This window comes from Sus scrofa, chromosome 6 (assembly GCF_000003025.6).
Source record: "Sus scrofa isolate TJ Tabasco breed Duroc chromosome 6, Sscrofa11.1, whole genome shotgun sequence".
NCBI lineage: Eukaryota > Metazoa > Chordata > Mammalia > Artiodactyla > Suidae > Sus > Sus scrofa.
In genome coordinates, this window is record NC_010448.4 from 168,715,092 (window position 1) to 168,740,979 (window position 25,888).

General features: G+C 49.7%; 1 protein-coding gene across 1 annotated transcript; it reads right to left on the reverse strand.

Moving 5' to 3' along the window:
- Window positions 1,691-21,384, reverse strand: YBX1 (Y-box binding protein 1). The gene is given in 9 exon segments (XM_021096922.1): window positions 1,691-2,076; window positions 2,604-2,871; window positions 5,903-5,985; window positions 6,098-6,400; window positions 6,700-6,789; window positions 9,403-9,436; window positions 20,339-20,402; window positions 21,073-21,201; window positions 21,204-21,384. Coding segments are annotated over 8 exon segments (972 nt in total). The 5' UTR covers window positions 21,238-21,384; the 3' UTR covers window positions 1,691-2,076; window positions 2,604-2,636.

Sequence of the window (25,888 nt, forward strand, 5' to 3'; positions counted from 1 at the left end):
ATACTAGCACGTTTACTACACAAAATAAGTTTTAGCCATTTAATAGGCTGTCCCGTTTTTTTCTTTCCTCCTTTTGGTTGTGCCAACGGCATGTGGAAGCTCCCAAGCCTGGATCAAACCTGAACCACAGCAGTGACCAGAGCTGCTGCAGTAACAATGCTGGATCCTTAACCCACTGAGCCACAAGGGAACGCCAAGCCATCCATTCCTAACTCGACTGCAAGCTCCTTTGGTCACCACTATTCACTGTTTGTGTTTGACCTCGCTGCCCAGGTCCCTAGCACGACATTCCACAGAAAGCAACTACAATCAGCATCCTCACAGGACTCTAAAGGGAAGAGATGACACGCCTGATTCGAGATGGCTCTCGATCCCCTACCACTGCCCCGGCCCACTCTGCTCCAAAGGGTCCAGCTGGAGAACCAAACTCAAGGCTCTGTCAAAAAGGAAGGGCTGGAGCTGCCAGAGGGAAAACCGCTGCTCCTATTGCTACAATGCATCGCTTCCAATCTTCCCTCTCAACTTCGTTAACAGTATCCATTTCTCGAGTCTCATGCGAGTACAGCTGATGGGCAGACCAAGTCCCAAACCTCATCGTGCCAAGGAAGAATGCCCTCTCTACCGACCAATCAGAGGCTCACGGGCTAACGCATCCTTCCATGCAGTGAAGAAATTAATAAAGTGCTAAAACACGACAAACACAAGAGATATTCTTCGGTGTGCACCACAAAAAACATTCTTCCTAGCCATGGTTTTCAAAATCACACGCTAACATTACTGGAAGGGCATCAAGCACTGTCGGCATCATTGCCACGAAAGCACCCTTTGCCTCACTGGGAGCAGTGTTCAAGGGTCTGTCCCGCTGCGCTCTTGCCACGAGTATTTGCATCACCAAAGAGCTGGTCCCAAATTCAGAAGGTTTCAAGGTGTTGACGGATACTAGCCTACTGCCTATTTCTGCCCCACCCGCCTCCTGAACTAAAATGATCAGTGTAACATACATCACATGGTTCTATGGATCCTGAGCCCGTTCTAGAAAGAGGCGCACAGCACTGCAGGACTCCTGGACCTGCTGCTCTACACCCCCAGGGCCTCGACAGCTGGCGAGGATGGTACAGAATTAGTCTCTGGACAGTGCTCAACAATTACTCCTTAAAGGAAGCCAAAGGGCATCTAACGAGACATTTTAAAAGAGCCCGAACACGCTTCGGTTTTACAAGGGAGCTGGTTCTTCGGCAGCCTCCCCACAAGCGTTGCATTATTTGTGTTACCGCCTGATACCCGCGCAAAGGAGCTGGGTTAACTGGGTACCCCACGCTCCGTGGCAGGACTGTGACAACTAAGGTGGGTAGCCCTCGATGCACAGGTTGGAACCGTCCCCAGTGTGGCCTAAGTAGGTGGCACCCGGGAGCTAGTGTCCTACTAAGTCTCCCCCGGAGCAGGCCCTCTCCTCACCACAGCCTCCTAGTGAAAGGAAGCCACGGAAGGGAAAGCGGCCGGGACCACGGTAAACCCTGGCTCCCCCTCGTTTTCTGTGTAGCCCACGGGCACGCCCCCTACACCCGTTAACCATTTCCCCAAGGACGTACCATTGAGTCCCACCTACCTGCAGACAGGTTTAAGCTGGAGGGGCTCTACGGCCAGCTGAGGATTTATAAACTAACGTGAAACAGGCAGAAATACACAAAGACAATTATTTAAGACCTTTATTAACAGGTGCTTGCAGTTTGTTGACTTTTTTTTTTTTTGAAAAAATCAAGCTGTAAACTTTTATTACAAATTAAAAATGAGGTTCTTAAAAATCTCAACTTGACCAGATATGAAACAATTTAAAAACCTTTAAAGGTGTATTGAGAAAAACCAGGCCTTTTTTTTTTTTTTTAAAAAACACGTTTGTCATTACCAAAAAGAGACATCTTTAGGTAAAAATAATAAAAACCCCATGCTGCATAGATAATGCAGATAGTTCTAGTTATCTGGTCAACAGGCAAAAAGCAAGCACTTAAGGTCTTCAGCTCCAATCTTTTGTTCATTTCTTATTGCTGGAATTTCATATTCAGTCTTCTTGGTGGATGACTAAACTGCAAAAGAAGAAAACGTTTTCACTATTTTGCACAGTTCATCGGAATTCTGTCTCAGTACAGCAAACCAGACCACACTAGCTACACAGGGAAGGTGTTCACAAATCCTTAAGACAGTGTTTCATAACAGGGGTGGACACTGCTGTGTGCCAAGAGTTGTCATGGTAGGTTCTGGATGACCTTTGGCTTTTTCTTTTTCAATTTAGGGCCGCACCTGCGGTGTATGCAAGTTCCTGGGCCAGGGGTTGAGGCGGAGCTGCAGAGTTGCCCATCTACGTTCAGCCACAGCAATGCAGGAGCCTTAACCCACTGAGGGAGGCCAGGGATTGACCCCGCCTCCTCAGGGATACTAGTCGGGCTCCTAACCTGCTGAGCCACGATGGAAACTCCCCGGATGACACTGTGACACTCGGAAAAGAGCGCAGAGGGAAAACCCCAGAAGTACCACGGGTTTGCCCCCTTTCATTACTGGACCCCACTGGCGGCTGCCCGGAGAGCAGAGGGCCCCGCAGGCCTACGCACCCGGATGATGGTAGAGATGGTAAAAGCCGGCGTTTACTCAGCCCCGCCCTGCTCAGCCTCGGGAGCGGACGAATTCTCAGCTGGTGGATCGGCTGCTTTTGTCTCTTTGCCATCTTGTGGTTTAGGGTTTTCTGGGCGTCTGCGCCGGTAATTGAAGTTGCGGCGGTACCGACGTTGAGGTGGCTGCTGACCCTGGGTCTCGTCTCCTTGATTTTCCTTGTCCTCTTCATTGCCGTCCTCTCGGGGTTGTCTTTGGCGAGGAGGGCCCCTGGAGTGAATGGTGCAAACTTGCGATGATAAAGCCTGTCTCGCTGAACCCACCCACAGTGTTAACTGACCTGGCCTTTCTGTTCAAGTGGCCCACAGGCAGTTTAGCAATGTCACACGAGCACACTGGGCTCTTCTTTCACAAACCGAGAATAAGGACGCTGTAAACGGTAAACCACCTGCGACTAAGTTCAGTCTAGCAAGCGTCTGCCCACAGTACAACCTACCGCAAAGCCAGCCGTGGAAGGATGACGGTGGGCGGCCGCCACCACCACCACCACTTTGACTATCGTCTAAAAAGCGAGGGTGTTCCCGTCGTGGCTCAGTGGTAATGAACCTGACCGGTACCCATGAAGATGTGGGTTTAATGCCTGGCCTCGCCCACCGGGTTAGGATCTGGCGTTGCCACGACGGGGCTCGGATCCTGAGCTGCTGCAGCACAGGCTGGCAGCTGCAGCTCCGAATGGACCCCCAGCGTGGGAACTTCCACGTGCCGTGGGTGTGGCATTAAAAACAAGTGGAGAAACCAAACAGTAAGTGATGTTTCTTGGCCTTTGCGCCATCCCTGGTCACAGCTCGTCAGATCACCATCATGCCCTTCGTAAACCCGACAAGCCCGACTTCCTATGGAGACCCACACTCTCCATTTCCCACCTCTAACCCTCCCGTCTCCCACCTCCCCCCTCAGCCCCCACCGCCACCTCTTCTCCTGAAACCCTTCCTGCACATTTTCTCAGAAATCATGACTAGTCTTCGGCAAAACTGCCCTGGCTCCCCCTGCAGCCGTTAAGGGGTGGCCGCCCCAGCCCTGTCGCTGTGGCTTCTTAGTCAATTCTTAAACCCCAGGCTCTCAATTGCTATTTACTCTCCTCTTCCTGCTGTAATTATGACAGTCCCAATAACGAGCTCTTATTGGGAGCTCATCCAGCTGTTCGCCGCCATGGCCTTCTCAAATTCAGGCACCCACCACCCCATCGCCCCTTACTTTCCTGGTCGGTACCCACCGGGAGTCTCCTTTCCCATCTCTAGTTCTAACGACCACTTATTCTGCCCTCACTCTTCCTTAACCCTTTCCCCCTCTAAACCCAGTATAAAGCCTACCATCAATCATTTTTACCAACACCCAACCCAGCATATCCTCATTTGCGCAGAGAAACGCGAAACACATCCAGCTCTGCCTAATCTGAGGCTGCTGCTCCAAGTGGCTGGAAACCCACGACGATGCTGGGTGGACCCACTTCTGAGACGACGAGACTCTCTTACTTGACTTCCCCTCTGTCTCTTCCAGAGAGACAGACTCACACCTCTGTGCCAAACGCATCTCTTCCCCGCTCTCCTTTCACCTCACCAACACTGGCGCCCACACAGCAAACACCTGTGGCTCCTCTAGCCCAAGGTCAACCCACTGCGCAGGCCGAACCTCACTCCAACTGAAGAGAGTTCCGGCCGTGACTCCCTGGCAGGGACGCTCTTTCACTGCATTTCCCACGCTGTAAATATGCGCTTGTTTCTCAAACAAAACCCTTTCTTGATGACACGTTTTCCCTTCCGGCCACTTCATTTGTGTCCTTTTAGCCAAACTCCTGCCACTCTGGCCTAAGATTTCTCACGAGTTGCTCTTGGACCTAACACCAATCAGAATTTCATCCCTTGGACAACAAGTAGGGTGTGTCATTTACTACTCATTCCAACAGCCAACAACGATTCTGTTTAAATCGCTGGGAAAGCCCTGTACTGGCTGATTGATAAGACTCCTCCTCATAACCTTCCAGGTGTCACCACGGCCATCACCTGCCGCTGTCAAACTAGTCTGTTCATTCAAACGAGACCAGTGAGGCTAACCTAGAGCAAAAGGCAAACAGTAAAACTGCCGCACTCAGCGAAGATTCAAGTGCTATTTTTAAGGACACCAATGAAACCAGGTAGAAAATTCAAGCAGCTCTACAGTAACAAAAGTTAACCAAAAGGATTCTGTGCTTGAAATAAATTTATTTACTTATTTTGCTTTTCAGGGCCGCACCTGAGGCATATGGAGGTTCCCAGGCTCCACGTCTACTCAGAGCTACAGCTACCCGCCTACGCCTACACCACAGCCACGCCAGATCCGAGCCGCGCCTGCGACCTACACCACATCGCAGGGCAACGCTGGATCCTTAACCCACCGAGCAAGGCCAGAGATCGAACCCACAACCTCATGGCTCCTACTCGGATTCTTTTCTGCTGCACCACATCAGGAATTCCTACGCTTGGAATTTAAATGGATAGACTACAAGAGCCAATCTTAGAACATTTATCCCTACCACAGATAAACATTTAACACAATGCAAAACGGACACTGTCATTGTCGGCAGTATTTTCAACGAGTTATCTACTGTCTCAGTACTACATGTATCTATTAAACACGCCTGGCTCATGGAGCTCTTCCCCAATTACTCTATACTCTACATCTCTCCCGTTATAAAGGATTCTCTAACCGAAGTAGGTGGGTTGACTGGTTAATGCTATTCTGTAACTGGGTTCTCCCCCCAAACCATAAAATTTCTAGGAGTGATTTCACTTTCCAACTTGGAAGTAACAACAAAAAAGCAAATACTTAAAGTGGACAGTGATTGATGAGAAATCACGCCACCTCAGAGGTAAGCCTGTTGATTCTTTATGATACTGTGCAATTCGGATGCTCCTAAAGCTGAAAAGGTAACATTTGCCTTAATAGCCTTTCTCCCCCCAACCACATGAGCCAATGCAGTTTAAACTACTCTTCTTACACGGGCTCAAGGACAGACAATTCCAAATTCCACACCCTCAACAGAGAAATACACCATCACCACCAACTGCATACAGTCGACTGCTGTTTTCAACCAGTGCCAGCAAAGAACACATTCTCAAAGATAAATGATTTTGGGTTCACCTCTTAGGCATCTGATGAAAGAAACTCTAAGTATGAACAGACAACGGCTGAAAAGGCCTGCAGAAGCAGCATGCTGCTGCTGGGTCCTGACACACGCCTGGGAAATCCTGGCGAGAAGCCTTACCTGCGGAAGCGTGGTCTGTAGCCCCGGTACACATTCTGTCTCACTGGTCTACCTTGTTCTCCTGCACCCTGGTTGTCAGCACCCTGCACAGACAACGGAAATCAAGCCCATTGGACCGGTAATGTCGGAGGAAAAACGCACCCCGATAAAAGGCTGCAGACAACAGCAGTGAAAACCGAGGAGACCCGTACTCACCTCCATCACTTCTCCCTGCACAGGAGGGTTGGAATACTGTGGTCGACGCCCATAGGGTCTCCGCATGTAGTAAGGTGGGAACCTTCGCCTGCGGTAGGGCCGGCGCTGTTGGGCCTGGCCTTCGGGAGCACTCTCTGATCCCTCGTTCTTTTCCCCACTCTCACTATTCTGGTAATTCTGCTGGTAATTGCGTGGAGGACCCCTGCGACGTGGATAGCGTCTATAATGGTTACGGTCTGCTGCATATTTACTGCCTTGCACTGGAACTCCACCAGGGCCTGTAACGTTTGCTGCCTCCGCACCCTACAAAAGCCGCCACACAGTGACAACGACAATGGAATTAAGCACACTTTCCACAAGTCCCACAAAGCAAGTAACAAAGGGTCTACGTGGCCAGGGGTGCACAGGAATGATTAAGTATTGGCTCCTCGCTCTTCTGAAGAGATAGCCCTCTAACTGCAGCCAGCACATTAGGCTTGATGCGCCTGCGTTCGCGTGGTCGCCTGACCCATCCATCCACGTTAGAGCCACCATCCTAATGGCTGGGGCCTCCAAAACATTGCCATACTCAAGTCAAACCTTTACACAAAAAGCATCCTCACCTTTTCTCCTTCAACAACATCAAACTCCACAGTCTCTCCATCTCCTACACTGCGAAGGTACTTCCTGGGGTTATTCTTCTTTATGGCAGTCTAGTAATATCACATTCCAAAAATAGATTAACAGGGGAGAATAATGTGCTTTTTCATTTAAAATGTACCAGAGTCAATATTATTTTAGCTTGGATATACACTTAAAATTAGCTTTACATAAGACCAAATCGTCAATAAATTTAGGAAAACAGGGACCAATGCTACCCCCAACCTCAACCAAAATATACTCTGATCTTACAAGGCCCCCAGCATTTTACTGCTATTTTCCAAACTAGAGCAAGTAATTTAACACTCAAGACAGACACAACTACATGTGTGCGTATATATATATATATATATATGTATTTTTAAAATGCTTCTGCAAAAGCATTATTATATACCTTTGAACAAAATGAGGATATCCATCTATCCCCAAAGACTGCACTTAATAGTAAAAGCTAGCCCCACACAGGGCCAGTTTAGATGACAGGCGAGTTTAGTTTTGCATGCTTCCAAGTCGACCCAATCAACTTTGCCCCTGTGTAACCCTATCAAACTCAATTACAAATGTCAACCAAAATCCTTCCGACCTGTCTGTGGTAATACTTCATGGAAATGCAATTCACATGAGTTAACTATGCCACTTTTTATATTCCGACTGCCTGGGACAGCTGGTTATTACCGCCCAGAACACGGCAACTCTCCCATCCCGACTGCGATGACAAAGTCAAGGGAAGAGTAACGCCTCGCATTTAGAAGACTTGGGGCAGTTCTTCCAGTGTTGCCCACGTTTAATCTCGTTAGGACAGACGAGGGGAGGGATTGTGACTCCTCTTCTAAGGCGAATAAAACGGGCTTTTAAAAAGTTAGGTGACTTGCCCAAGGTCACACAGCTAATAAGTGGAGGCGGGTGGACTTTTCTAAATCCAGGTCTTGGGACTCCAAATCCCATATGCACTCTACTACCTCACAGCAGTAGCCATTACGGGACCGCTCATGCATTTCCACTCCAGAGGAGGCGGGACAGCCAACAAATCTGAAGCCAATTTAGCTAAGTTGCCCAGAACGGCAGTCTCCTTGATACACCACCAAGACCTGAGCAGCCAAAGTCCTAAGACACAACCAAATGTTGAAACCACTTACAAATAAAGAGGAAAGCATCTTGGTGACCCCTTGTAGGCTGGTACAAGTGGATGACATGCGTGGAGCCAAATAATTGATCTCATCTGTCATCTAAACTGTCACAAAGTTTTCGTACCTTTCATAAAACTCAATCAATTACCTGCAGTCACAGGGGATAGCAGAAGTCAAGTCCCAAATTTCTTACTTTGGTCAGCATCTTCAATGCCCTCCCCTATCTCCCCACACCCTTTAGCACTGCTGACAGGCAGCAAGACTGCAAGCCTTGTTGTCTCTGTGCCCAAGTCTGCAAATTCCTCTGAATGTGCAGAAGGGAAGTAAGCAACAGGTTAAGCACTGGTCTTCAATGTTACAAAGCAAACATTTGTTGTAATCGAACATTCTGCCCGAGCAGTCCCGCGTTCATGTCTAGAACGCAAGTGCTGCCATACTTATAGCTGCCCTGGTGATGACTGGGCAGGGTTTTGGATGGACCAAGAAATCGGCGGGGCCTCCCCCTTGATCACCATGGGGTGCTGTGCAGGACACTTCCAGAGCTACAAAACCTAACACACCCCTTCCTAGGACGTGTGCGGCCAGACAAGCTCACACCTGTTTGAATAAAGGGGTGAGTGTGGAACTTGACTTTATGTCTTTTGATGTACACATTATCATATAATAAAGGGGCTAAAAAGTTCTTCAGATGATTTTCAATACAAGCTGACGGTATTCAGCAGTCTTAGCGAAAAGACTACAGGGCACACAAGCACACATTTGTAAACGTTTTCCTACCCCTGCATACTTGTAAGGATGATTAAGTTCTATGGAGCCTATAATATGAAGGTTGAGGCGTGAGTGTTCAGGTGGCAGTGACTTACTTTAACGATAAATTTCTTAATGTTCAAGCACTTTCCAAAACATTTTCCTTAAATGGCACTTGTGGAGAAAGTCCAGCACGTGGCACCTGCCCTATGTTAGTTTTCTCCTCTCAAAACACTGAAACCAATCTAAAAATTCTCCAAAGGTAAAAACATTTCTTAGGTAATCGCTTTTTTCAAAGTGCTCTGGAATAAACCGAAAGACCTAAGGCTACCCTTGCTGGTTTTCACCAGGCAGGTTACTGTGTTTGCGGCTTGGGGCCCCCGCCCCTGATTACTTCTTATCAGAGGTTAAACCTAGTGGCATCCGAGGACATCTTGTGGAAGTTTCTGTGTATCTACAGCAACATCATTAGTTTAGGTTTAGATTAATGGAGACTTTCAGTTCATCTTAAACCAGATCTGAAAATACAGTATCATGAGGTGAATAGAGTCAACATTTTCAAAGGCGATCGCTGTTAACAAAACACCAGCTGGAACACCTATTTCAATTAGGTGAACCAACACAACGTTTCCGAGCACACGTTTAAGCTGCGCCACCACTCTTCCCGTGGGAACCAAACTGTTCAGGAGTTGCACTTAACCTTTTTGCTACCAACAGCAGTTGAGAAGACATCCACCCTTTTCCTCTCACAAGCCTTGAGCCAGAAGTATAAACATCCACACGGGCACTCACCTGGTGTACAAATACGTCTTCCTTGGTGTCATTCCTGTAAGACACAACCACGGTGAACACGGTTAGAATGGAGCACTCCGCTTCATGTCACCCAAGATTTAAGAGTATGTGTGTGCACCTCCTCCTCTTTTTAGAGACTTTCTGGCTGCCTGCCTACCAGTCATTAGGAAATTAAACAACGAAATCAGTAAGCCACAACAATTTCTGCTTTAAAGACTAAGCATTTGCCAACAATTGCCTATCTACTAGAAGGATTTAAAAAAAAAAAAAAAGACAAAGAAATAATAAAAGCGACCTACTTAAGCCATTAAGAGAAGTGACGAGCCACATGTACTCTGCCACTTCTCATGCCACTAAGTATCAACACCACTCCAGCACAAGCCACTCCAGTGTCTACTGCAGGGTTGGTTTACCAACTGGGGCAGACGAGATCAAGAACACACCCACTTCCACTGAGTAATTAACCTAGGAACTGCTTCCTTCTTTCTCATTTTATCCCAATCACTTCCTCTTCAGCACCTCTAATTCCCAACTTCCTGTGAGGACCATAAACACAACCCCCAACCACGCCCCCACAAGAAATGACGCCGCCGCCGCCGCCGCCGGGAGTGAGCCCTCCATGTGGCTTGGGTGATGATGATGTGTCAAGGCAGACTGACCAACTTCCATCCTCCGGGGCAGGAGAGCAGGGCAGGTCACGGGGATGCTATGCAGGGGCCTGGAGTATATATAGGGAGCTATTTATTTTCTGCTCAACTGTGCCATGAACCGAACCTGCTCTTAAAAGTAATTTTAAAAAAAGGACCATAATGGAAGATAATATAAGAATGTATAGGCATGTGTGTATGTATGTATGTACGTACACACACACACACACACACACACACTTATATTATCTGCTGGGTCTCTGTTGTACAGCAGAAATTGACCCAACACTGTCAATCAACTATACTCTAACAAAAAAATAACTTGAATAACAATAATAAAAAGGGGACAAGATCACAAGGAAGCACAGAGATGAGCACGGTCTGTGTCGATACCATCCACAGAGCAAGTGCCATGCAGGAGCCCCTCACGGGAAAACTGAGGACGGGAGCGGAAGCACCTCTTGACTGGCACACACACAAGCCCTTTCCACGGCACCTGAGACACCACCTCCCACCCACCATCAGCCTGTCTGCGCGAAACACACACGGCCGAAACACGTGCTTTAGGACTTTTAAAGGAGTTGTTAAAGGAAGCAACACTTCCCCTAAATAATAAAGGGGTTTACCAGAAAATGAGCAAGATGTTCCAGACGGCGAGGCCGGTCATGGATGTGGGCAAAACTCACCACCCAGCAAATTCAAGGCAACTGACATTCAAACTGGCTGGAGAACACGGCTGCGGCCGAGAGGGAGGATGAACGGGGCGAAATCGCGCAGCGAGAAAAGCCAGCAAAGGCGCTTATGAAGAGGACGTAAGACGCAGTGACTTAGCACATGTTAGAAAGTGGCTGCTGAGGCTGCCCGACGGTCAGGTAGGTAGGATTTGGCGCTTTCACCACTGCAGCCCCGGTTCAATCCCCAGTCTGGGACGGAGACCCCGTGCCAAGCTACTGCACACAGGGCCCAAAACCAACCAACCAAAAAAAGCGCTGCTGTCTCGTATAGTCTGAAGCCAGGAGGAGTCCAGGCGGTTATGAAAGCTACTCCGGAAGTTCATTAACAGAACTGGACTAAGAGGCTAGTTTACAGAGCGTATGCGGAATACTGCTCTTGAAGTAATAAGGCAAAACCTTGTGGATAAAGAGATGTCAAAAGTGAGGGCAGTGGAGACTGATTTGAATTTTAGACAGGAGGTTGGGGTAAGGTGGTAATACCATGAGCAAAAACGCCCACCGGGAGAGAGAGAGGTTTCTAGACCTTTACAGACTTACCCCACCCTATTCACTGTCGGTCAGAGTTGAGAAAGGGCTCAATAGCAGTTCTAGTGTTTAATGGCAAAAGGAACAAAGGTTACAATGAACTAGACTGACGGGTTTATGGACTCGGGCTCCTTGCTGATCCAGACAGCCATTTATGCACCAAAGAACCCCCAGTTTGGATTATCATGAGGACATTTAATTCACTGAAACAGGATTAATTTTAAATCTTTAAAACACACACACACACACACACACACACACACTCAGGAATACTGCAAAAGCTACCCAAAGCATGTGAGTGAAAACTGACTTTATAAGCTGCCTGAATATTAGAAACTCCTAGGAATTAATGGTTGGTCACAATGTCTGTCAAATAAATCCACACACATCACAAAAACAGTTCCAGAGCCACCATCAATTAGCTTTCATCTCCAAAATGACTGCATTTCAAGCTATAAGGGTTGTTCCAAAGTCAAGGGGCTCTGCTTCCATTAATGGGGGTGAAGGGCGTAAGACTTGCTAGACGACAAAATACATGATATTTGATACTGGACTTTCACGTAAGTACATGTATTATTTGAGTTTTGATATTACTATCTTACAGTTTTAAATATGCATCAAATTTACTAAAAATGCCATTTCCATGGGAGGAATTTTTCATTACTGATGATAAGGCCAGATACTAATGTATCTGGGTAGCCAGTACATCGTTCTTCTGAATGTGGTGGCAAATAAGCAGTTAGACTGAACATGCTACACCACAATAAAAATAAAAGCAGTTATTTATGCAAACCTTCTTAAAAATAGTATAACACAGGCACAGCTACACAAGAAAGTGCCACCTCCTGGAAAAGAGCTTATGGAGATACCTTCTGGGCACAACACGGCTACTGAGAAACTGGTATGCTCACCAATGATGTCACAACAGACAATCTAATACTCATTTTATTCTGGTGACACTAAACCAGCCTACAAGAGAATCTATAACGGCCAGAGGACATGTAGGTATTAGGGAGAAATTCAATAGATAAAAAATGTTTGGGGGAGTCATCTCGTGGTGCAGTGGGTTAAGGATTCGGCATTGTCAGTAACCGCAGCTGCTCAGGCGACGCAGGTTGGACCCCTGGCCTGAGAGCTTCCACTTGCCTCACGCGTGGCCAGAAAAAATTGTTTTAACCAAGACAGAATACTATGGTACGGATACACTAAATCTAGCTAGTTGCAACTTAGGACTGAAAAGCTGGTGCAAGGAAAAACCAACACGAAAAACTTAACTTGCAGTCCTTGGCCTCTAACAACTGCGTAACCTAGGAAAGCTGCCCCCCGCCCCCCGGTCTTTTTCTTCACCCCAAAAATGAGGAAAACTTGGGAGTTCCCTCAGCGGTGGTTCAGTGGTAACGAAAACTCCGACGTGACCCCTAGCCTGGGAACTTCCACATGCTGCAGGTGCGGCCCTAAAAAGACACACATGCACACACACCAAGGAAGACCTTAACTGTCTACAGTGCTGAGGGGTTAAGCTCCAGACACTGCGCCAAGCGCCTTCGCCGTATTGCACCAATCCTCACAATCCTGAGGTCGTGCTATTACATCACTTACCCACTCTGCCAACTAGGAAACGAAATCCTGCGGTCGCCTACTTACAATGGTGGAATGTGACCCCACAGGCCCCAGTCTCACCCTGTTGAGAACTCAAAGCGGACCAGCTTGGAAATCTTTACATTTCAGCTTTAGAGGTAGGTCGCAGCATATGGTCTCTCCAATTTCTGAAGAGGACAACACATAACAAGCATCCCTACACCCTTATCTGTAGGACAAAGTTAGTCCATGCGATTAGGCCAGGACTCTGCCACAAATGCCCCCTCGCCTCCCTCAACACTTGAAAAAAAGGTGAGAATCATTCTCTGCTCACAAGCCGGATAAAAATAGTTGTGGGTGGATCTGTTGATCTCTGATCTACACTAACACTGGAAAAATGGCATGCCACGGCTCCGACAGATCTTACTGAAGAGGGCAAAGCAGCAATTAAAATATGACCAAACACCCCGGGAGCATGTGTTCACAGTCACCCACTGAAGTAATGCAACGAGGAGGGAGTGGAGGCCTCCCCAGCAGGCTCCTTACCTTCTGCGGTGCGCCCCGAGACCCACGAGGCACGCTTCTGCCTTAACCTACTTCACTGAAGGTGGAAGGTGAGAGACTAGGACAAGCATGAGCTCCGACTCTCTGGAGCAATGTCAGCGCGGAGAACGTCATTCTTTTGCCCAGCACCCAGCAAACTTCAGGAACACGGTAGGCGCTCAATTTCAAAATATTTATTGAGTGCCTCCTGTTCACTTAACACTAACCAGCTTTCAAAGTCAAATGCAAAATTACTGCCGCTTTTAACTTTTCTGAAATTCTGTTCTTTGAAGTTCCCTTGTGATGCAGCAGAGTTAAGGCTCTGGCATCATTAATACGGCAGTGTGGGTGCTGCTGTGGCACAGGCTAGACCTTTGGCCCAGGAACACCCACATTCCACGTGAGGCCAAAAGACCTTCCATATTATTTATTCAATCTTAATCGTTTTAACCGACCACAAGGCACTGGGCTGATAATGACAAGACCTATCCTCAAGGATGTCTAGCTAGAAGGCCACCACATTCCATCTAACGCAGCAGATGAGTTACTCTTGCGGGGGAGGGGGGGGCAAGGTGGTATATGAAACACAATGGTTAAAAGCATCTTTTACCAGAACCACTGGAGCCAAGGTTAAAATCCTGGCTACCCTATTACTAACTACATGACCTTGGGCAAACTGCTTTATTCGTAAACCAAGCATCCCAGTTTGTCTTCTAGTAACCACGATAAAAAGTGAAAGCAAAGCTGGTTTGACCATTTCAACGGTCAACACAGTAACTGAGGCATTTTACACTCCTTTTGTACTAACAGCCTTCATAATCTGACCTCTATTTTCCCTTCTGAAGTAGATCCGTATGCTCAAACTGTTCAGAATAAGCACTAAAACTGAGTATGTTTCAGAACGCAAATCAACATTTAAAAATCAGTTTCCAAGACGTGCAGTAGCTACGCCTGTCTACTGCTGTTGTGGACAGCACACACAAACGATGTTCTAAAGAGTGTCAGCCCATGTGTCACACACCACTGCTCCTCCCATTCCCCTGCAGTCAGCTGCCCTCCTTTTCCTGTATTCTTTTACTCCAGCTCCTGCTGTTAATAGGGCATTATTTACTACTGAAAAATTTCTAATGAAAACACAGGTTTTCTCACCTATCTAGACGTATACTGCCTTTATTCAGCAAATAACACATCAGTAACTTCAAGGAAAAAGAAATTACAAAGATGGCTAAAGGATGAAGGAAACAAGGGGATACTTTTTTTTTTTAAAGAGAATGCCAAAGAGGAGTTCCCGTCGTGGCGCAGCGGAAACGAATCCGACTAGGAACCATGAGGTTGCAGGTTCGATCCCTGGCCTTGCTCAGTGGGTTAAGGATCTGGCGTTGCCGTGAGCTGTGGTGCAGATCACAGACGCGGCTCGGATCCTGTGTTGCTGTGGCTCAGGCAAAGGCCATCAGCAACAGCTCCGATTGGACCCCTAGCCTGGGAACTTCCATACGCCGCAGGAGCAGCCCTAGAAAAGGCAAAAATAAATAAATAAATAAATAAAAAAAAGGAAGGAATTCTGCAACATTTTAAAGACCCCTATGCTACCAAGTCTACCCAGATTAAAAGCCTTAAGATATCCTCAAAATCCAGAAAACATTTTTTGCCAATCCATAACACCGCTGTAAATGACACCTACCATATATAAGCTTATCTATCCATTGCTAAATGCTCTTATGCAGTTATCTTAAGATTACCACCCCATTAAAACATTAATGGTCTAAGTTGCCCAACTGCATAAAGCTAAAATCCTAGTTATAATAAAAACAAACTCCAGGATTTAGCATCTGTATGTTCCATAACTCAAAGAATCCAGGCACCAATTTCCCAGTCTTGCGGCTGAAAGATCACAAACCCTACTTTCCTGCTCTATTAAAAAAGCTCCTCCCACCCAGCACTCTTCTTTCCCACATTATCTCCCACCTTCGTGCCTTGGGTAAGCCAGACTGTAGATGCTCTCAAGGGCTAAGACTGGAGGAGAGGCAATTCGGCAATTACTGCCCCAGTGTCAGAAAAACAGAAGGTAAAATACACTAAGTTCACCATTCTAGATTTTTAAGATGACAAGTTCTTGGTGAACAGGAATGACCTCTGGCCAATCCAAGATCAGGGCCTAACAACCAGCACAAGCATCAATCCCAAATCATCCTGTGTATATATAAGCCACTGTCTTAAGAACCTCAGTTCTGAAGAAACCAACTAACACACAGTGCTTTTTAAAAAGACTGCCAGACTCAACGTCAACCAGTCAATCAAATGTCTTTTTATGCCTCCACCCTCTTCCATTCCACCTTTGTCCCCTCCCTTAGCACATCACCAAATCTTCGGGGCTTCCCTAGCGCCACGGCACTTGATCATTTACATCATAGACTCTAAGATTTTGTTGCTGTTGTTGGCTGAGCTCACAGCATGTGGAAGCTCCTGGGTCATGGACTGAACCCACACCAAGGCAGCCACCCAAGCTGCTGCAGTGACAATGTCTGCCAATCCTTAACCCGCTGCAGCACCAAGGGGACTCCCCCCTCGGACTGTTTTTGGTTCATACCATGCAATAGAGCTATCACAACTTTAAAGGCCCAAGACACCTGGCAATTATCTTTCCACAAGTCTACAAATTTTTAAAATTAACATCCAAATAGGGAGGTCCCTTGTGGTGTTGCAGGTTAAGGACCGGGTGTTGTCACTGCAGCAGCTAGGGTTGCTGCTGTGGTGTTTGATCCCTGGAAAGCTTCGCATGCTGCAGGAGCAGCCAAAACCCCCAACAAAAAACAACCAGGTAGTGTTTTAGGCCTTGCAGTATCCTACAGACTGTTGCTGTTTGCAACAATGCATTAAACAGGCAAAGCCTATTCTTGGTTCACAGGCCATAAACAGAAAACAACACTCTTGCCGTCTCTGTCTCTTTCTGCATGTGTCCCCCTACCTCCAACCCATGCTTTCTCCAACCAAATCTACCTTCTCTCTCACATCTTCGCGCGCGCGCGCACACACACACACACACACACACACACACACATGAATAATGAGTTTAAAGATCAAGGTCTAACAGTCTCTCCTGCAATTTCCTTAACTGCCTCTCAACATTAGGTATTAGGCAAGCCCTTCAACAGACAATCTGCACAGTCAACTAGACCTGCCTTACAGCAATCTCTAACTTCACGGAACAGGTCATCAAGAGTAGAAGCTTTCCAAATTTGGGGAATGAGTCGTCAACATACAGGAGCTCTAGCGACAGGCTAGAGACCATTTAAGAACCGTTCAATGGCCAGAACCCCCAATTACCTGGAGCCACGAGGACACCGCCACACTGAAGACTGGGGTCTGTTCTCAGAGTGGAGAGGCAGTCAGTGCCCAAACTCACTAGCTACACTTACTTTCTGGGCATCACTCAATTTCTCTGTGCCTCAGAATAATTAAAGGAGCTAGTTCATTTAAAGCATTTACAACAGTTTCTGGCATAAATAACTGACAGATATCAACCTACTTTTTTCACCTACAATGCAGCTGTACCAGTGAATTGTAACGTAATGTACTTGTAAATGTCACGAAAGAAGTCACTCTCACCACTTACATACATACAGAACCCCCAGCAGGCAGCACGCCATTCCCAAAGGGAGACCACACCTGACAGCCACAGCAAGCATTTTTGTAAGGAGGGACAGCTAAGCCTCTCCCTGGCTCGTCTGATGGATAGTAGGCACCATCCTAGATCACAGGTGTACACTGAGGCTAGACAGCAAAGGAAGTCAGCAAGAGGAGAGCCCAAGTCTGACAGGTAAAGGGAGAACGCGTGCCTCCTTTACGGGCAGTTAAAACACGCAGGACCAGCTGTTTTTACTTACACGGGACTAGAGGCCCTCAAGCTAAAAGAGAGTTCTTTAGAAGATACTCCGGGAGTTCCCGTCGTGGCGCAGTGGTTCGCGAGTCCGACTAGGAACCACAAGGTTGCGGGTTCGGTCCCTGCCCTTGCTCAGTGGGTTAAGGATCCGGCGTTGCCGTGAGCTGTGGTGTAGGTTGCAGACGCGGCTCGGATCCCACGTTGCTGTGGCTCTGGCGTAGGCCGGTGGCTACAGCTCCGATTCAACCCCTAGCCTGGGAACCTCCATATGCCGTGGGAGCGGCCCAAAGAAATGGCAAAAAAACCAAAAGACAAAAAAAGATGATACGCTGGGTCAGGTAGGTCACCGGGTTGAGACCTCTTCTCTACATGATTCTCTTTGCGCCCAGCTCCCTAATTTAGCATTTAAGTACTCTGGGTAACAGAAAAGTATGCCTATCCTGATCACTGTACAGGATTTGTGTCCTATTAAGACACAGCTGCTGATTCATGACATCTTTCATGAATTTGATGAGCACGGATGCATCTTCAACACCTGGAAGCAAAAGAGAAAACTGGGTTTCTTGATTTAAAACGGAAAAGCCAGCCCTGAAACCACTGACCCCAGGGCACCCTTCTACCGACATCTTCAACAGTTCTGAGCGAAGTTTTTCATCACAAAATGAAATTTTGGGGGGTGGTTAATAAACCCCTCTAGTTACAGAATCCAATATCTTTCTGCAGACATAGCACAAAAAAACCATGAATTCCTAGACTACGTAGCCTAACAAAATAAAGCCAACCTTTTGCCATTTTAAAAGCTCTAAGCTCTTCTTTAGCACCTTTTACACAGTAAAACCATCAAGAAAAAAGCCTTAGAATCATGTAATAAGTCTACAATTATCACAGACAATAATTTATGTTGAAATAGATGTTTACAATGAGAATACATTTCTTTGAAAGAAAATTCCACATTAAAAACGTATCTTAATTATAAAAACCCTGAATATTTAATTCATGGAATTCCAAAGTTCAAATTAGAGCTACACGAATCTTTCCAGGCACTGCGTCCTTCCCCAGACACACACATGCACACCTCTTCTGGAAAGCCAGGTGCCTCCCTCCCTAACCCAACCAACTGCCAGCTTCCAGAACTGCAGTTCCCTGAAGCAAGGCAACCCTCTCTTGGATTTAATTGCTTAGGTTTCACAGTGTCTTGTTCAAAAGTCTCTGAATCACTGAAATGACCAGTTTATAAATATAAAGCACATCTGAACCAGTTAGTTCGACAAACAAGTTGAGCTTAAGACAGTCCGAACAAAGGATTATCAAAAGTCAACTTAATTTGACTTGTCCTGTAGGATGACCAAGGGAGTGGATTGCGAGTCACAAGAGATACAGTCAAGGAACTGCATCTCACACACACACACACACAATTTAGAATATGTGAAAAACTAGATTTGTCTTGGATACGGACTGCTTACCTCAAGAGTAGGGCCCATCTAATAAAATGCAACCAAATACAAAGCTCCTGGTGCAATTTTTAAAGCACAAACTACTGAAGACTGCAAATCACAGTCCCTCCTAAGGTGCATACCCGTGATACCCTTTCATTACATGGCCTCAAGAGCCAAAAGCAGTGTTTCTCAAGGCCCACAAACCAAAATCATCTGGATTCCTCCTTAAAAATGCACCCCAGACCTAATGAATCCGCGCTGGGAAGGAAGAACTCAAGAATGTGCATTTTTACTCTCGCAAGGTAAACACTTAAATTTGAAAGGCACCGGTTTAAGGGTGAAGCAAGTGAGGAGAATCAGATTAAGATGGAAATGCTAACAAATTCAGAGATCCCTTGAAAAGTGGTCAAATAAATGCAGGCACCAAAGCACTCTCTTCCTTCCTCACTAGCGACCTATTATCAACAACTGATGAGAAAACGCGGCCTTGGCCTGTCACAAAGGCAGTGCAGGAGCAGACGGAAAATTCCTCAACATTCTGGAGAAACAAAACATTCCCTACAACTGCCAACGTGGAAGAGAGACCACCAAATGGTTGCCATCCCGTTTGCGCCCAGCATCTCCACACCACCACTCCACGGCCGAGCCTGAGCTTGCCCACTGGGCTGCCGTCCGCCGTGCCCGCCGCAGGAGCAAACACCGGGCGCGCCCGCCCTTAAAACCCTGGGCTCCAGCGGTCCCACGCCTTCTGCAGGGACGCCCGGCGACGGCGGGCACCTGCCGCCCGGGCCGGGGGCAGCCCCGGCGGCCATCTTGGACGCGCCGCCGGCCGCCGGGGACCCGAGGGCGCGGGGCGGGGACACCGCCGCGGCCGCCGCCGCCCGCCCGCCTCGGGATTCCCCCCGGGCGGCGCTCTGTCGCTCGGCCTCCGGGACGAAGCCCAGCGTCGCCCGCGGCCGGAGGCCGCTCCCCCAAACTACGGGCACAGCCTTAACGGGCTCCCTCGGGGGCGACAGAGTGGGAGAAGTGGCCGCCGAGAGGGGCCCCAGTCTTCCCGACGTCGGGGTCTGGGCAAGGCCAGGCGACGCTGCGGTCAGCCAGGTCGGACGCGACGTGCACCCGAGGCGTCTCGGCCGGCGCCGATGGGACGGGGAACAAAGGCCGCACCCCCCGGGCGAGGCGCCCCGCGCGCTGTCACACCGCGAAGCGGCCGCTGGCGACCCAGCCACACGAGACGGAGCGGCCCGTCCTCCCAGCGCCCCGTTCCCGGCCCGTTCGGTGGACGGCGAGCATCAGAAGGCGGTGGGCCGGAGCCTCCCGACCCACCGCGGGTCCCCGCTGGCTCCCTGTGCCCCGAGTGGCTCCGAGCCGACAGGCGCAGCCCGCGCGCCCCCAACGCGCTTTGCGCCTTTCAAACAAGCTTTAGCTTAACGTCCAGCTGCCCAGCAAAGGCCACCTCGAGATCAACCAGTCCCTTCCGTCCCCGAGCGAAACCAACCCCCCGAGTGAAAGGCCCGAGGCGGCCGGCCCGCGAGCCTCCAGATGGGGCACCGCATGCGGGAGAAGACGAGGCTTCGGCGGCGGTCAGCTCACCTGTTGATGAAACCATATCCGTTTCTTACATTGAACCATTTTACTGTTCCCAAAACCTTCGTTGCTGCAGGGAAGAAAAAAAGGAAGCCCACGGTTACCAGCCATCCTTGCTGAACCCCGCCACGCTTCAGCACCGGGGGCCCGCGCTCCCCGCGGCGGCCACCTGACGGCCCTTCTCCGCGCGGCCCACGTGGAGGAGCCCGCCGCGGCGGAGGCCCGGGGGCAGGCCCGGAGCGCGGGCCCGAGCTGGGTGTGCGCGGGGGCCGCGGGCGGACGGGCGCGGCGGCGAGCACGTGAGGAGGGAGGCCGCCCGGCCCACTCCGGCCTGCGTAGGCGGCGCGCCGCGCCCTCCGGGCACACGCGGAAGGGAGCGGGTGGGGAACGGAACAACGGCGGGCGAGCTCGAGCGCACGCGGCCGGCAGGCGGGCGCGGAGGGGAGGGACCCCGCCGCACACGCGGTCGGCGGCGCGCGGCCGCCCAAGGGGAGGGGCGCGCGGCCGCGCGGGGTCCGCAGGGGGCGCGGGAGAAGGCGCGCGCGCGCGCAGGCCGGGCACGCGGACCGGGCGGGCCGAGTCCGCGAGGGCGCGGGTGGGGGGCCTGGGGGAGGGGCGTCCGCGCGCCGCCGAGTCGGCCCCCGCCGGCCGCGCGCCCGCCGGCTCGCCCCACTCCGGGTAACGGTTCCGCCGCCAGGCTTCCCTCCTGCCCCACCCCCCCGTCCGCGTCCGGCCCTCACCGATGACCTTCTTGTCCCCGCCGGCAGGCGCCGCCGATGTGAGGCCGCCCGGGCCGCCGCTCCCTGCGCCGCTGCCCGTCGTGCCGGGCTTGGTGTCGGCAGCGCTGAGGGCGGGGGCGGCGGGGGGGCGGCAGGCGGCTGCTGGGTCTCGGCCTCGCTGCTCATGGTTGCGGTGATGGTGACTGGGGCCGGCTGCGGCAGCTGCGGCTCCTCCCGGGGTGTGATGGTAACTAGGCCGGCGGCGGCGGTGGGGCTGCTCAGGGCTCTCTGGGGTCCGCTCTCCGCTCCCGCTACCGATCGAACTAGCGAGAATGGCGGGACGGGCGGGATAAGCCCTGCCATCGACCCGCCCTAAGCATTGCTCACTGGCCAGCACTGCTGTCAATCTCACCACCTGACCCAATCTCCTGGCTCCTATTGGCTAGCTCTCTATCACTTCTCCGTTCTCATTGGCTCTTAGGTGGCTAATTCGGCCGACCTACAGCCGTTCCTGCCTCCGCTGCCGCCATAGAGACCGGAACTAGAATTAGAGTAGAGTCACCACGAGAACCATAGAGTGCCGGAGAAGACGGGCAGAGAGAACGTGACTTTCACGAGGCTGCAGCCGCGGCGGGCGGGCCCAAGTCTGGGGCTGTGGGGTGGCCGAGGGAAAGGCACCGCCGGATGTCTGAGCCCGGATTACCCGGCCTGACCCGGGGGCTTGGAAGGGGGCCCAGCGACACCTTAGCTCCGTACGGAGAGAAGGCCTCCCTCCCAGCCAGCTCCAAATATGGTCCTTGTGACCTCAGCCCTTTACTGCAAATAGAGCGGTTTTTTCTACAACGGCTATGTACTCGCTGCACAGCCGAGGGTTTCTGGAACAGACCTAAACGTATGCACTCAAAGAGCGTCCGTTTACGGGGAAGCAGTCACCTTGGAGGGACCACGCAAGCTCTGTTCTCGGGCAGCCCCTGCTCAGCATAACGAGGGCGCGGGGGGGGGGGTATTCCGCGGGGATCTGCCTTCCGATCTATCAGACCAGGCTTAGGAGGACTGTCTTGTTAGGTATTCACATCTTTTTATATTGGCCACAAATCAAATTTAATTTCAACTCACGTTTACTGAACAAGCTAGGCAGTTTTCTTGGCCGTGTGAAATAGGGATAACTGTCCACGTTTCACAACCGATTTATCATTGAGGCTGCTACGTGATGTGGCTGAAGCCCTCCACCTTGGTTCCTCCTTTATTAAGCGTCTACTCTTTGCTGCTGATGGACTAGTTCGTCAGTCAGTTGCTGCCTTCCTAAATTCAGTCTAGGGATGAAGGCAGAAATTTCAACAACCAGCACTCCGAACACTCCAGCGCTGCAAATGCACAAAGCATCTTGGGAGTGTCGGTAGAAAGAAGGTGCAGTGCAGACTCCAGGCACAGGGAGGTTTATTCAAAGGCCTAGAGGCAAGAAGAGATGGAGTCTGGGAGAAATCAAGTAAAGTAGTCCAGTAAGACCAGAATGAAGACATTGGGCTATAGAGGGAGGCAGGGCGAAATTAGGAATATTCTACTTGAAGCTTAAACTCAGGGCAATAGTGAGAAGGGTAATTTCAGAGTTTTAAGTAGGCAGTGGCATGCTTTTTTCTTTTTCTTTTTGTCTTTTTGCCTTTTCTAGGGCCCCTCCCGTGGCACATGGAGGTTCCCAGGCTAGGGGTCCATTGGGAGCTGTAGCTGCCGGCCTACGCCAGAGCCACAGCAATGCCAGATCGGAGCCACATCTGCAACCTACACCGCAGCTCACGGCAACGCCAGACCCTTAACCCACTGAGCAAGGCCAGGGATCCAACGCGCAACCTCATGGTTCCTAGTCGGATTCGTTAACCACTGCGCCACGACCGGAGCTCCCTTTTTTCGTTTTTGACCGGGGAGTAGAGGATGGGTTGTAGAGGCAGCAACGGAAGCAGGGAACGGAGCTAGGTTAGTGCAGTCGTCCTAGCCTGCCTTGACGTCATCTAGGCCTATCAATTCTACCTCCTGAAGGCCTCCCCACGTCAGTCCTAAACAGTCTTTAAATAAAGTCTAGAGCCTCTTCCTTCCTCCTGCTACCACTCTAGCGCAGGCTGCCATCATCTATGGCTCAGAGCAGGAGTAGGCACTTTTTCTGTAAGTGCCAGACAGTGTTTTAAGCTATGCAGGCCAGAGGATTCCTTCTCAACCGCTGAACTTTAGAGCCTGAAGTTTACCACAGAGAGTACACAAGGGCACCTGTGTTCCAAGAAACGTATGGACACTGAAATTTGAATTTCATGTGATTTTCACATGTCACAAAATACCCTTTAGATTTTTCAACTATTTAAACATTTAAAAGTCATCTTTCTTCTTAGCTCATAAACCACTGAAAAACAGGGAGTGACACCTGGCCCCTTATCCACTGTCTCTACCTCTTTCTTACTCTAAGGTTCCCACCAGTGTTCTTTTGAAAACATCTTTTTTTTTTTTTTTTTTTTTTTTTTTTTTGGTCTGTTTGTCTTTTCTAGGGCTGCAGCTGCAGCATATGGAGGTTCCCAGGCTAGGGGTCGAACCAGAGCTATAGCTGCTGGTCTACACCAGAGCCACAACAATGCCAGATCCAAGCCATGTCTGTGACCTACACCACAGCTCATGGCAATGCCGGATCCTTAACCCACTGAGTGAGGCCAGAGATCGAACCCACAACCTCATGGTTCCTAGTCGGATTCGTTAACCACTGAGCCACGACAGGAACTTGGGTTATTGTTGTTGTTGCTTGTTTGTTTGTTTTGCTTTTTAGGGTGGCACCTGCAGCATATGGAGGTTCCCAGGCTAGGTGAAAACATCTGATCATGACACTATCTTACTTAAAATCTTTCGCTGACTACACCACCTGTAGGAGTGTCCAGATTTCTTAAGGTGGTTGGTTGGACTCTAAACTTCCCTTCCACTCTCACATTCCTTGTCCAACCTTCCAGGTAATCTTTGAACCACAGCTTCCTCTGGGCTATCACATACTAGTCCCTCTATTGATAACTTTCTTCCTTTTCCCCTTCTTCTCCTTTGCCTGCTTAACTCTTCGTCCTCTAGGTCTTGCCTCAGATGTTACTAGGTTAGGAACCCCCCCACACACACACACTCATTAAATCTTCCCTGCCAGACTGAGTTCCTGAGGCATCTAGCACAGTCTCTGACACATGATAGCTCAATGTGTTCAGTGAACGATGTGGTAGAGAAAATGGATTGGAGAAGGTCACTGGCCAGCAGCACTAGCGATCCAGGTGAAACAGGCTTGCAGCGACACTGTGCAGGGGGTGTAGGTGGATCCCAGAGCTGCTCTTCATCTGTTCCAGCTCCAGGTGACTTTGGCTGTTAAAAAGAAAACGTTTCCTCAAAGGCAGTTCTGCCAACACGAGGACATAGAAGAGTGTGCCCTGTGGGCTTGAAAGCTCCTTTCCGAAGTGGAATTACAAAGACACTTAGAACAATGGCAGCAGCACCTCTGAGAGTAAGTGAGCAACTTTCCCTATGTAACAGCTTTGAAAGGATGGCTTCTCAAGCAGAAATATAAATTCTGTAACTTTTGTCTTTAAAATGTTACTTAAAAGTGTTACTTACTCATCCAGTTACTTCACTAAGCTCTCTCTTCAATAAGCATGAAGATGAGCAGCAGAAGAAAACTAGGGTCCTCATAGGCAGCTCCCTAGCACTGCAGAAATGGTGCGGAAGCACTGGAGGATAAAGCCTTCAGGTCAAAATTCACCTCCTGTTCCAAGGCAGGAGCTCTCTGCTCCGCAGCTCTGCTCACCTGCCACCCTGACAGCCCAGCACGGGGACTGCAGCTCAGACAACTCCGGGGTCTGTACCTTTAAGTGATGTGAAAGGCAGGTGGGTTCATTCTAAGAATCTCCTTTGCCAAAACAGTTTTCACCTTCCCCAGCCTCTCACAGCCTCTGGCCCAGGAACGCAGTTCCCTTTTCTGAAGAAAGGCCTCCCTACCCTTACCCCACTCTTATCTCCTGCCTAATTCCAGTCTGTCGGTACTGACCTCAAATGCTGCCTCTTCCTCCGACCCTTCTCTCCCCCGACTCCCACAGCATCTTACACCCACCACTGTCATTCCCACAACACATATGTATTGAGACTTACTGGGTACTAGATGCTTGCTTCTTCTAGATGCTGGAGAGAGCAATAAACAAACAAACGGACCAAATGTCCTGCCCTCGCAAGGGCTCCCATTCTAACACCACACTGAATCCAAACTGTGCCTATCCCGTTACCAGCATGGGCCACATCTTACTCATTTTCACAGCTCGGTGCCCAGGTCAGAGACCGGCACAGAATGCAGGTGCCAAGTGTAACTGAACTCAGCTGAATGCCCATCACAAGAACAAGTGTTCAGGACCCCAGCCGCTCATCCTCCTTTCTCTCTATAATCCCACCCCATCGAATTACCGTAAGGCTTCTCCCCACCTCGACCTCAGACCTTTCTTCCCTGTGTCCCCGATCCCTGTTTACTTGGCTACAGAGGGTTGGAAATAGCCCCACACTCTAGGGTGAATCTCACCACCTCCCTTGTCAACCAATACACTGAAGTGGCACTTTTCTTTTTTAGGGCTGCACCATAAGGAAGTTACCAGGCTAGGGGTCAAACTGGAGCTCCAGCTGCCAGCCACAGCCACAGCCACAGCCACGCAGGACCCAAGCCTCGTCCGCAACCTACACCACAGCTCACAGCAATGCTGGATCCCCGACCCACTGAGCAAGGCCAGGGATCTAACCCATATGCTTATAGATACTAGTTAGATTTGTTTCTGCTGCGCCACAATAGCAACTT